This window comes from Chinchilla lanigera, unplaced genomic scaffold, assembly GCF_000276665.1.
Source record: "Chinchilla lanigera isolate Chin_1 unplaced genomic scaffold, ChiLan1.0 scaffold00098, whole genome shotgun sequence".
Lineage (NCBI taxonomy): Eukaryota > Metazoa > Chordata > Mammalia > Rodentia > Chinchillidae > Chinchilla > Chinchilla lanigera.
The window spans coordinates 7,863,826-7,876,324 of record NW_004955499.1 but is presented as its reverse complement, the minus strand read 5'-3'; the positions used below and the strand labels follow the sequence as shown (position 1 = coordinate 7,876,324).

The following is a 12,499-nucleotide window of genomic DNA, read 5'->3' as shown; positions in this document are numbered from 1 at the left end:
ATTAGAAGATGCAGACACAACTACAAATACACTCAGCCACCTTATCTTTGACAAAGGGGCCAAACATGTACACTGGAAGAAAGATAGCCTCTTTAATAAGTGATGCTGGAAAAACTGGCTTTCTACATGCTGAAGACTAAAACTGGAACCATGTTGATTGCCATGCATTAAATTAAAATCAAAATGGATCAAAGATCTAAATATTAAAACAGAAACACTAAATCTACTGGAGGAGAAAGTAGGTGGAAGTCTTGAAGACATAGGGGAGGACAGAGAGTTCATGAACGAATAACAAACTGCATGGGAAATGCTTCAAAGAATCAACAACTGAGATCTCATTAAAAAAAAAGGTTTGTGCTAATGTTGCTTGGACAATTAAATACCGATACCTTGTACTCTGAGTAACTAATTTGAAGATGACAATACACAATGTATTAATCATTGTTACCCTTCCATTATGTTGTTTGGATATTCTGTTTTATTTTATTTTTTTCCTCTTTAAAATAAAGAAATTGCTTGGTTCTGACTCCTAGCTTTTTGAGCATCCTTTGCTTTTGTGATTCCCACCTACCATGAAAGCATTTCCACACATGCTTACAAATGCGGGGGTGGGGCGGGAGGGGGCAGGCGGGGCGGTAAGCTCCTTCCTTGGAAAGCACTCCTGTACAGGAGCTACGGGGCGAACTCAGGTGCCTCTGGGCTGAGTCTTGTGGGCATGCAAACACGTTTGTATATGGGCTGAACCGAATTACCTCGGAATGAGGAAGAGCCCAGGGGCAGAAGTTTCAAAGTAAGAGTGTCTAAACAGAAGCTGCCCTGGCTAATGCCAGACGACTGTGTGATATCTGAGATAAGAAGAATGCAAAGCAATACAACATCCCCTCCTCTCCGCCCCGTCCCCTGGATTCCAGCCATGGATCAGCCAAGCTTGAACAATCAAGGTGCTTTCCTATCACCCTCTTTTATGGAGTCTCATTCCAAGGGACGACCGTGTCCCAAAATGCAGTCACTGCCACATAGTAAAAGCACTTCATTTAAACTCTGAAGCAATGCCAGGAATGTAGCTCAGCGGCACAGCACCTGACCAGCAAGCGCAAGGTTGTGAGTTCGATTCCCGGTACCAAAAAATAAACTCTGAAGCATACTGTCTCTGCCTGCTGGCCTGCCCTTCTCTCTACAACTGGAAATGAGACATCTTTCATTTGCCTTGACGCAGCAGCCTTTGGATTGGGGAGGCCAGCATTGTGAATGTGTGTAGGCACAGGAAAGAGACCGGAGTGCTCGGGCGGAGTAAAACCAAGTCACGCTGAGTCCAGGGATCCAAGCGAGCTGTGGGGGCTCTGACACTTGATTGGTGAAAAACCCACAGGCATCCAGCGTGAAGGAAAGGAAAGACGAGCCAAGGGAGAAGAGTGCGAGGTGAGTAGGAACCCGGCATGTGCCAAGATGTGGGTTTGTGGGTGATGGTGGAGCGACCCCCAAGACAGAAAGCAGGATTGATCATGTTAGTCTCCAAAGAGAAAGTGGCACAGGCTGCCAGGCCAGGCCAGAACCATGTGCTTGGGTCATGGGGTGGGGGGAAGACGGCCAGAAGAAAAGTCCCGCAAGCATGGAGCCAGGTAGAAAGACTCACGGGGAGAGGCCGAGGGAGTCTTGGGTCACAGACAGAATGCCGCGTGCACAGCCAGAGGGCACGGGGAACTCCTCCGATCTCAGACAACCTAATCTCGAAGTTGGCGTGAAATCAGCACAACCGCTCAATGGCCCCACTATTCGAGGCAGAAGGGCACACGAGTGCATCGCTGGGATCTGCAGCCAGCACTCCTCCCTTGCCCTCACCCACATCACAGGAATATAAATCATCCCTCGGCACCCTCTGGCATCAGGGTCACCCGCGCAGGCCCGGGGTCCACCTACCTCGTTGATGCTGATCTCTGCCTCCACATACTGCAGTCCCTTCTGCAGGATGGAGATGAGGGCAGCGGGCGGCACCAGCGTCCCATTGATGTTGGACTGGCTGATGTGGCTCTCAATCCCGAACGTGAAGGCAGAGTGGGAAAAACCTGCAGGGCGAAGAAAGACCAGGTCGGTGAGGGCTGAGTGGTGGAGGCACCACCGAGACGCTCGGACAGCACCGTGGGTTTCAAACATGCTTAACTGACAGGTAGGCTGTGGCTAGGAGGGGCTTCTGATTCAGGGTCAAGCTGACAGAGAGAGGGAGAAATACAAAGCCAGGGGTATTAGGGGGCCAGGCCCTCCTGTTTCTCTCTTGGCTTCCTGTCTACCAGAGGTAAGCCACACTGTTCTACCCCATGCTGCCGCCCTTATGCTCCACTCACAGCAAGCCCAAAGGCCCTGGGGCCAAGAGACCAGGGACTAAAACCTCGGAAACCTGAGCCCAAGTAAACCCTTCTTCATTGTAAGCTGATTATCTCAGGTACCTTGTTACAGTAAGAGAAAGCTGACTAACCAAGATGGGCATTTTGTAGACACGATCTGATACAAAGACAAAGAACATAGTATCCAAAATATGCTGCTAGCAGGCCAGGTGTGATGGCACACACCTGTAATCCCAGCACAAGGGAGGCTGAGACAGGAGGATCATTGTGAGTTTGAGAGCAGCCTGGGCTACAAAGTGAGCTCAAGGCCAGTCTGAACTGCATAATGAGACCCGGCCTCAAAAAGACAAAAAAAAAAAAAAAAAGCTAACACAGCACATCATAGAGGGTTGGTTCTTTCCTCAAGTGATCACATAGCTCTGGCATCAAGACAGAAGATCATCTGCCTACTGTAAGCCTCGGCAAAGATCCCAGCTCAGCATTTGCAGTGAGGTGTCTCCAGGATTCCTATCATTTTTGCACCCTCATGAAAAAAAATCTCAAGTCAAAGCATTCTACATTGCGGCTACCTATATTAAGAAGCAAATAATGACAAGAGTTTGCCTGAATGCTCCGGTGGAATGTTTCTGCTGTCACACAAAGTCAACTGTAGGTGGTCACAGGCCTTCCAGTTCAGATCAGTTTGCACAATCTCCGTGGTAAAGTCTCTGTCCCCTGGTGTAAATGATACAGACAGACAGACACACACACACACACACACACACACACAGACACACAGACACTGCTTTTCTTCAGCCCAAGGTAACAGTGCCTGGCTTGGAACACTGGCAGGTGCACATGGATGAATGAATCACACACCTGAATGCCCAAAGGAAAAGACAAGGCTTTGCAGGTGGTCAGTGTGACAGAGTCACTTTCTTGAAAAATCAGGAACTTCCCCTTTTCTGTTTTTTTTTTCTTTTTTGGTTTTTCTCCAGTACCGGGATTCGAACTCAGGACCTCGCGCTTGCCAGGCAGGCACTGTGCCGCTGAGCTAAATCCCCAGCCCCTCCCTTTTCTGTTTTTCTTCTCCTCCCAGCTGGGGTAAGGACCCCAGGGCTGCACACGTGTGAGCACACGCTAGGCAAGTGCGCTGCCCCTGGGCTACCCCAGTCTTTTGCTGACTCTCCCTCCTTCTTCCCAATGCATATCTCCCTGCTTATGTGGGAAGCTGCTTACAAACTGACAGGCATTACCAGGCACTGGAAAGAAAATGTTCAAAACCAATGCTTTGCTATTGAGGGCAATGACTGTCTCAGGAAAACGACAGAGGAAGAGGCGCTGGGAGGGGGTGCAAGGAGGGAGCAGAGGGGACTGCGGATGTTCGAGAACCCTTCGTCAGGGACAGAAAGGTGACACCAGGAAGTCTGGGCTGCGGGGCGGCCGTTCTAATGGAGCTACGTCACCATGACCCGGGGGTGCATGGGGGCTCAGATTCCTTGGGAAGTAGAGCCCCGGGGGAGGGGCCCTGGTGCAGAACAGCACAGACCCCTGTGCTCAGGCCGCCTGGCCAGAGGTGGGAGGGGTCAAAGGTACCCCGTGGTGTGGCCTCCAACTCTGGAACTCTCCCGTTTCCCCTGATGCAGAGCAGACTTTTGAAACAGCGCTGGAAACTTCTGGGTTGGGATGCTCTGCTGTTTACAGCAACATCTGCAGGTTGCAGGCTCAGAACCTGGTTATCTCTGGAGCTGGGAGCCTCCACTGTTGGTGGGTATCTGCTTCCCTTCCAGTCAGCCAAATGGGACAGCAAATGGCTTGGGCTTCCTCAGATCTCTCCCTCTCTCTCTGTCTCCGTCTCTGTGTCTCTGCAATAATGGAGATGCCCACCAGGGGGCACTGCTTGGGCTTCCTCAGATCTCTGCCTCTCTCTCTGTCTCTGTGTCGTTGCAATAATGGAGATGCCCACCAGGGGGCACTGCTTGGGCTTCCTCAGATCTCTCCCTCTCTCTCTGTCTCTGTGTCGTTGCAATAATGGAGATGCCCACGAGGGGGCACTGCTTGGGCTTCCTCAGATCTCTGCCCCGCTCTCTGTCTCTGTGTCGTTGCAATAATGGAGATGCCCACCAGGGGGCACTGTTCCTCCACGAAGGAGCTGCTGCGCTAGTTCTCTCTTCTTTCTCAGTCTTCACTCTCCCCTGCGGACCCACTCACCTTCCTGCCCCATCGCCCGGTTATAATGAACACATCAAACGCGCGGCTGATATTTACCTAATAAAACAACATGGTAGCTGCTATTAATTCTATAGTCAGTTGCACAGAGCCATGCGCACTCTTTTACAAAACTGTACCTACCTCCGATGCTCACTGCTCAGACCCTGGGGTGTTTGGAGGTGGAGTCTTTGGGAAGGATTAAGATCAAAGAGTCACAGGGTGGAGCCCCGAGACTGGAGTCTGGTGGCCTTAGCAAAGGACAGGGGATGTGGTGCGCTCTTCCCCTCCAAGTAATGCCCTGCACCGGCTCAAGGAGGATGTGGCCCATCGACCGTGAGCCTCCAGAACTGTTAGGCCAAAGAAACCCCTTTTCTGGATGAAGCAGCCTCCTTCAGGTATTTCACTGGAGTGACACAAAACAGACACACACTGGAGGGCACAGGAAAGACCCTTTATGGCTGACTTTACCGGTACCCTTTTCCCTCCATATCATATCCACCATCATCACCCCAACCGCTGCGACCTGGGGTTGCATGGCTTTCTAATCTCTGTCCATGGTTTGACGCGCCCTCTCCTTCCAGACCACGTCGGTAAAGGCCTTTGGTTAAGGCTTACTAAAGGAATCAGGGCGGGCAGTCAGATGCACTCAGGGTGAGACAATACGAGAACAGCCTGTGAGAAGTTTCTCCCCAGCAGACAAAGTGATAGAAAGCCAGACAGAGCCGTACGGGGTACTGTGACCTCACCCGACTTGGGCAGCTGGGGTCTTCTACTGGACACAACCGGAAAGGAAGCACCTTCGTGAAGACACGCTGTATGTCTGTCGCGGGTCACCACCGGGACAAGTGCTCCTACTGGCTTAGCCTTACATCAGCACCCTCTCTGGGGCTGGACCCCTACCTGGGCTCCAAATTAGTGCTCTTCACACTTCTGGCAACCTCGTTTTGCCAAGGCAAGTGGGAAGGCTAGGCAGAGTGCGCGTCTGGAGGGACAGGAGGTCCCTGGCGCTGTGGGTCAGAGTCACGCACATCACTTGGCTGGGCCTCTGTGTCCCCTCTTCGGCGTGGGGCTAAAAAGCACCTCAAGAAGCTCACAAAATGGATATGAAAACAGTCAAGCCCCACATACTTTTATTCATTCTTTTTTTTTAAAAAATATTTTAAAGAGATAAGAAGTAAAACAAAAGATAAAATTTAAAAAATTCAAATATCTCAACTGAGCCACTGGATGGTAAATGTGATTTTCTTGTGTGTGGGGGAAGATAAGACTTATTGATGAACTTGTTAAGCGGCAGCAGCAGCACAGTGGGAGCCTTCAGGAGTTTAAGGCCCGCCACTTGTCCAGGGGACCACGACTGGGCATGTATTTCACCCCGCAGCCATCAGGGATGAGGCGCTTCTCGGCCACCACGTCTTCAAATTCATCTAAATGCAACTTGGTGAAACCCCACTTCTTGGAGATGTGGATCTTCTGGCGGCCAGGGAGGTGAATGTGATTTTAAAAAATCCTCTCAAATAAAACTTATATATATTTTTAAAAAAAACCCAAAATTTCAAAACAAGATAATAGGAGAGTAACAATGGTTAATACACACATATTGCTATCTTCAGTTACTCAGAGTACGAGACATATGCATTTACTTGTCCAAACAATATTAGCAGAAACCTTTCTTTTCAATGAGCTAAGAGAAATTAGGAGTGTAATGATCCTAACTATCTTGTGTGTGTGTGTATATATATATATATATATATTTTTTTTTTTTTTTTCTTTTCCATTCCTTCCTTTCTCCTCCCCTCGTCATCCTGGTTTCTCTTTTCTTTTGAACAGTTTCTTCTCATTTTACAATACCTATTTTGGGTCTTACTTACTCTTTTGGGGTTTTTTTTTTGGTACTGGGAATCGAACTCACAACCTCGTGCTTGCTAGACAAGCGCCGTGCCGCTGAGCTATATCCCTGGCCCCTCTTTCAGCTTCTTAAAATTAGTTATACACATCCATGGGATTCATGTTGGCAGATTTGCGCATGCACATAACATACTTTGTTCACTACCCAGCCCATTCTCCAATTTCACAGTCTTTTGGGGGGTGTCAGCATGTATATTTTGCTCTTATCCATCCCCCCATTCCCTGTCCCTATGCTCACCTCCCTCTTATTGCCTTCTGATGGTCTAGCAATAGTGTCTGTTCTACTTCCCTGTCATCTCTTTTCGAGTCCAGGTATCACGGAGAACGCTCGCTTTTTTTTTCGTTCTGAGTGTGGCTGATTTTGTTCCATGGGATGGTCCCCACCCACATCCATCCATTGTCTTGCAAGTGACAGAATTTCATTCTTCCTTATGGTGGAATAATACTCCACTGTGCATAATCACACTCTCTTTATCCATTCATCTGTTCATGGTACCTAGGCTGACTCTGCATCGTGGCTGCTGTACCGCCATACACCTGGTACCTCTGTAGGATGCTGGCTTTAATGCTTCGGGGGATACACCAAGAAGAGGCATAGCTCCACCAATGGTGGCTCTATTTTTAGTGTTTTGAGGGCCCAGATACCCAAGCAGGACGCAAGACTACAAACTAGTATCCATGTTTCCTAACTGCTACAATGAGGACAGGATAAAATGACTGAAAGACCCAGGCCCCGTATTCATTCTGAAACAGGAGATGCCCGCTAGGGTCTGAATGTTGCTCCCCTCCTTATGTTGGGAACCAATATGGTGGTGGATTGACAACTGGTGGTCAACTTGTAACCCCCAGCTGAACTGAACCAGTGTGGTGCTGGGTGTGGGGGGCCCACTTGAGGACTGTTGCTGGCTGCATAAGAGGCAGAACTGGAGAGGAAGAAGTTTAGGTACTATTGGGTGCTGTTGGTTTTCCTGGGGCTCTTCGTTCTTCTGGAGGAGCTTGTCATGTTGGCTTTTCTGATACGGACTTGGCTGTTTTCATCACTGGAGAAGCTCAGGACCTCACTGTTGCTGAGGATGGCTGTGGTACTTTTTGAGAGAGCTCTGGTCTTTACTTTGAGCATTGCTTCCCGGCTCCAGTGCAGATTCCTCCACCTGCTAGCACAGATCCTTCATCCCACTGGTACAGACTTTCTAGCTTCTACCACTGACCTTTGGGCCTTCCCAGCGCAGATCCATGAAACAGACTTGCATAAAGCATTGTCATGGGCTCTAGGTCTTCAGCTGGATTCAGGCAGGACACTGGGATCCAGGCCCTCAGCTGGATTCCTTGGATGTTTAGTGTGCGGACATATTTCCTGCACTCTTTTTGTATATGACTCTTTAGGTGAGTGTTATAAAATAATCCCATAAATTATGTGTCCTGTATTGTTTTTTGTTTTATTTTGTTTTGCTTTTTTTTTCTGAACCAGGAATTGAACTCAGGACCTTGAGCTTGCCAGGCAGGCACTGTGACACTGAGCTATATCCGCAGCCGTGTCCTACATTGTTTCCCTTGCAAACCCTGACAACAACAAATACTCAATGCTACATTAGTGAGGGCTCCACCCTCATGAATGGGATTAAGAGACCAAACACAAGTGCGAGATCCCTCGCCTCCTTCTGTCAGTGAGTACACAAACCCTCCCGGTGCCTCATCTTGGATTTCCCAGCCCCTGGAACTGTCAGCGATAAATAGCTGTTGTTTACATTACACAGCCCAGGCTCTTTCGCCACAGCAGGCTGCGTGGAGTCAGACAATGCCTAGGGCAGCGGAGGTGAACTTTTCAGAGCTTTCAATGATACAGTGTGCTGTGGCACACACGCCATAGGTTGGACCCCACTGCTCGCTTAGTGTCTCTGAGGAGCTTCTGAGAGCAGGTCTTCTCAAGCACAGGGTCCATGACCTCTACCCGGAGACACCTTCTCCCAGGGCGACGAGCACAACTGTCCCCATCCATCGTCCGACTGACCCCAGCATGGCTAAGAACCAGAAAACCAGAGGGACTTGATTCCCCCAAAGGCCACACCTATGCTCTGCTCAGCTCCATTTCTGCCAGATTCTGTACAGCTATATATTTTTATTTATTTATTTATTTTAAAATTTTTTTATTATTTTAAAGAGTAAAAGGATAACATAGTAATAGGGGGGCTTACCGAATTACAGACAAAGTGGTAGGACATTATCGATGGTTGTTGTTTTACATATTGTTATCTACAAGACAGTTTCTCAGGAAAACAAATAGACAATAGTGAGCTACAGACAAAAGTGGTAGGTTATTATCAACGGTTGTTGCACTATACTTTGGTATCTTCAAAGTGGTTTCTAAAGAAAATAAATAGAGCTATACATGAGTGACCAATTCAGTATCCATTGACTATTCTCAATGGTTCTTGTAGGAAACACATAGTAATAAACATGTATCTGTTTACAAAATAGCATAGGAACAATACAAACATTACAGTTATGGACAGATTAGTAGGAAAGTATCAATGGCTGCTGTAATAAATGGTGGTATCTTCAAAATGGTTTCTGCCAGATTCTGAATTGCTGCCCTGAGAAGCTCCACGCAGTGGAGTCACAGATAACCCATAGTAACAGGGAACAACTTGGGTAGGTGAGAATATTCCTGAGGAGAAAGAGGGGTGTGATCGCCGTGATCAGAGAAAGAGCTAAAACAAGGACCGCAGTTTCAAAAGGGTGGTGAGAACTTCTAAAGTCCTCTGCCCTTGGAATGCAAAGTGCTACAGTCTCACAAGAAAGGAAAACGTCTACCTACGAATCTGACTCACCAACCCAGGCAATAAAAATAAGATTCGGAACACACCAAGTATATGCTTTGCGTCGGCTGCAACTGGCACACTGCTCTTTCACAAACCATTTGAGCTGGACGGTGAACTCTTATGCCCAGTTGATGCTGACCTGACTCATCAGCAAAACCTGCTCAACTATCACTTGCCCGTGCTTAGAAATACTGCTTATTCCGCAGACATTTAACACTCAGGCAGCTGCGGGGTAGCTTCCTCATCTCTAGTTGCAGCAAATTTCAAGGGCAGGAGAACTCTGTGGGCCTGAGAGCAGAATTTTGATCACGAGTTCAGCAGACCCGCATATTTACAATACCAATAGCCATCCAAAGCCAACGAGCACAGTAGAGTTATTTCTAAACTGTCTACCTGGGGTGGATAACAAGCAGACGCAAGGTTTGCAAGTAAAGTTTTACAGGAGCAAAGCCCAAGCCGCGCTCGTGAGCTGATGAATTATCCACGGCTGGTTTTTTGCCTGGCAATAGCTGCACTGGGTCGCCACGCCAGAGACCGTAACATGAGCATAGAGCTGAAGATGTTTGCTCTCTGCTTCTTTACAGGAAAAGCGTGCCGATCAGTCACACACAGACCACGCGCACACATGCGTACACGCACACACACACATATATGTAAAGCTGTCACTACGCAAATGTCACGGCCCTCTCTCCCTCCACTATCCATGGGTTTTCCTGCAGTCTGTTTCTGGGTCCCGCCTCCCTCACCTGGCCCTCCCTTCACAGCTTCCCTTCTAGGACACCTGACAACGATGACAGTAACAAGGGCGGCTGATGATTTGGGGGTGCCCTTGTGTCACTTGGTACAACACAAACCACTGCAGTGACCGCACTGGTTCCCCAGCATGGAGCGGCTTGGAGCTCTGAGGGCTGAGACCAGAGGGCCGAAGCAGTGCCCTCCACCAGCACGACTGCCTCTCGGGTCTCTGGTGAGACACGGCCGGCAGGCACGGTTGTCCCGTCGCTGTGACTATACTTGTGCCACTGGTGTCTACTGGGACACCAAAGACAACAGCCAGAGCTTAAAGGAGGAGAGGTTTATCTGGCGAACACTTTCCGGGGGGTTCAGCCCGAAATGAGCTGGTCCCAAGGCAGAAACCGCAGGGTAGGAGGGCCTGGTGGAAAACAGCCGCGCACCAGGCCAGCCAGGAAGGGGAAAGAGGGAGAGAGGAACAGGGAAAGGAACGCACCCATCCACGGCTAGCGATGCCTCCGCCCAGGCCCCACCTCCCACGGCATATTTAGCCAGAGCTAGTGAGTTCCAGAACTGGTGAGCACAGCACCGCTGCGATTCCACCAGCTTCCAGACACAGGAAATATTTGGGGGACGTTTTAGAGCTAAATCATAACATGTACATGCCTGAACTGAAAATGCTCACATTATTTGAGAATATAATAATAATAACTGTGAAGCTCACGATGCAAAGGGATTACTTTGTGTGTCAGCTCTTTATAAATCACTCACAGCACCCCGGCAACAACCTGCAACTTAGTGCGATCAAACCTATGTTCAAGATGAGCAAACGGAGACCACCAGGCAGCAGAATGGTTTTCATGAAGGCACCAGGCTGGCAGGCAGCCCGTGACCTCGAATCCACACTTAAGCCGCACATCACCAAAGTGTGTTCACAATTGATCCAAATTGGAAATCCTTTTAAAAGTGTTACAAAACCACTGAATCACCAGCATCATTAGATTGCATTTTCTTAGCAGAGTTAAGTCACAAACAAGGTACTCACTGCAACAAGCCTCAAGGCTTCTGACGCAAAAGATGCAAAAAGATTAATTGGATCTTTGATGGTGCTTACACAAAGAGAGCTAAGTTAAGAAGAAAACGGACAGCAAGCAAACAAAATCAGATACAGAGACAGAAGAATTTGGGCTGATTTCTCTATGCTTCCGGAGCCCGCACCCTTAGGACAGGTGCTGGGAGACCTGGGTCTGCCCTCATTGGCTTCCTTAGCTTTCTTTTCTGACTGATGAACTGGCAGAATTTGCTGATTTACCAGGTCCCTTTCCATGCTAAGATTCTACATTGAGGGGAAGAAAATCCACGTCTCAATGCTCCAACAAAGCTTCGGGGATTTGAATTTACAGAGGTGACTGAGGATGATAACAGAGAGGTTAATGCCACTGACAGAAAGCATTACTTACAGCTCCTGAGAGGAGGCACAGCATGCAGGCGTGCACGCTATCTCATCACACACAGGGCAGGATGCAGGGAAAGAGAGAGGGAGGCAAGTAGGAGTATGTCTTTATCACCAGACGGAAGGAAAGTAACTAGGTGGGAACATCCCTTGTTGGACAGGAAGTAAAAACACAATTTAGACCTTGTGGCTAGGAGCTTTGTAATAAGATTATGGTACCCTGTAAATGACTCTAGTCGCTGGTCTGGCCCAACAATGGATGCCATAGTGCCACACATTCACCTAACCCAGTGGGCAGAAGAGAAAGGTTGTGACCCTTCATGAAACCTAAATGGTAGACGCTAGTTCCTATGTAGCACGTCCTTTCGTTCCTGTAAATATTGATGGGACGTGGTGCAGGTGGGAGGGTGCTGTGAAAACAAAACAGGAGAGAGGCCACGGGGTTCAGAGGGGAATGAATAAACTGATGGAGGAGACACACACACACACACACACACACACACACGCACACACACACGCACACACACACGCATGCACGCACGCCTCACACTCATGGAATTAGAAACAGTTGACATGTAAGTTAAAAAAACTGGAAACTCCATCCTCCTTTTGGAGGGCTCAGATACTAGTGGTTCACCTCTTTTCCAACAGTGATGATTGGGTCTCACCATATGATTCCATTTCCTACTCCCAAAGCAATTCTTATCATAGACAAACTTGCTTTACCCATGGTACAAAGCACCAAAATATGCCAATAATTCTTCTGGATTTTCGGTCTAAATCATGGAGCATGTTCACCTCCGCATCACCTTTCATGAACTCCCGACTTTCCAACAGCATTTTGTTTCAGAAAATGGAGTGCAGGGAGAATGGTTTTACGGCCGCAGACTGGTTCAGGGTGATCGCCCTCTGTAACGTGGAATTTACTGTCAAATGGAACCGCCTTGGGTGGCATCCAAAGGAAATACCAGAAGGCTCCCGTGAAAATCAGGTTTCACTTATGACATCTGGCCTGGGCCCGCGGGGCGGGTGGCAGAATCAGTGTGGCTCTGACAACTGCA

General features: G+C 48.6%; 1 protein-coding gene across 2 annotated transcripts in view; it reads right to left on the bottom strand.

The window, feature by feature from the left end:
* The window catches only part of Tbl1x (transducin (beta)-like 1X-linked), a 189,196-nt gene that overhangs the window by 19,844 nt on the left and 156,853 nt on the right, over positions 1-12,499 (bottom strand). For both annotated transcript variants that reach the window (XM_005406543.2, XM_005406544.2), the window contains one exon: positions 1,918-2,063. In XM_005406543.2, the coding sequence (XP_005406600.1) occupies positions 1,918-2,063 (146 nt within the window). The remainder of the gene's footprint in view (positions 1-1,917; positions 2,064-12,499) is intronic.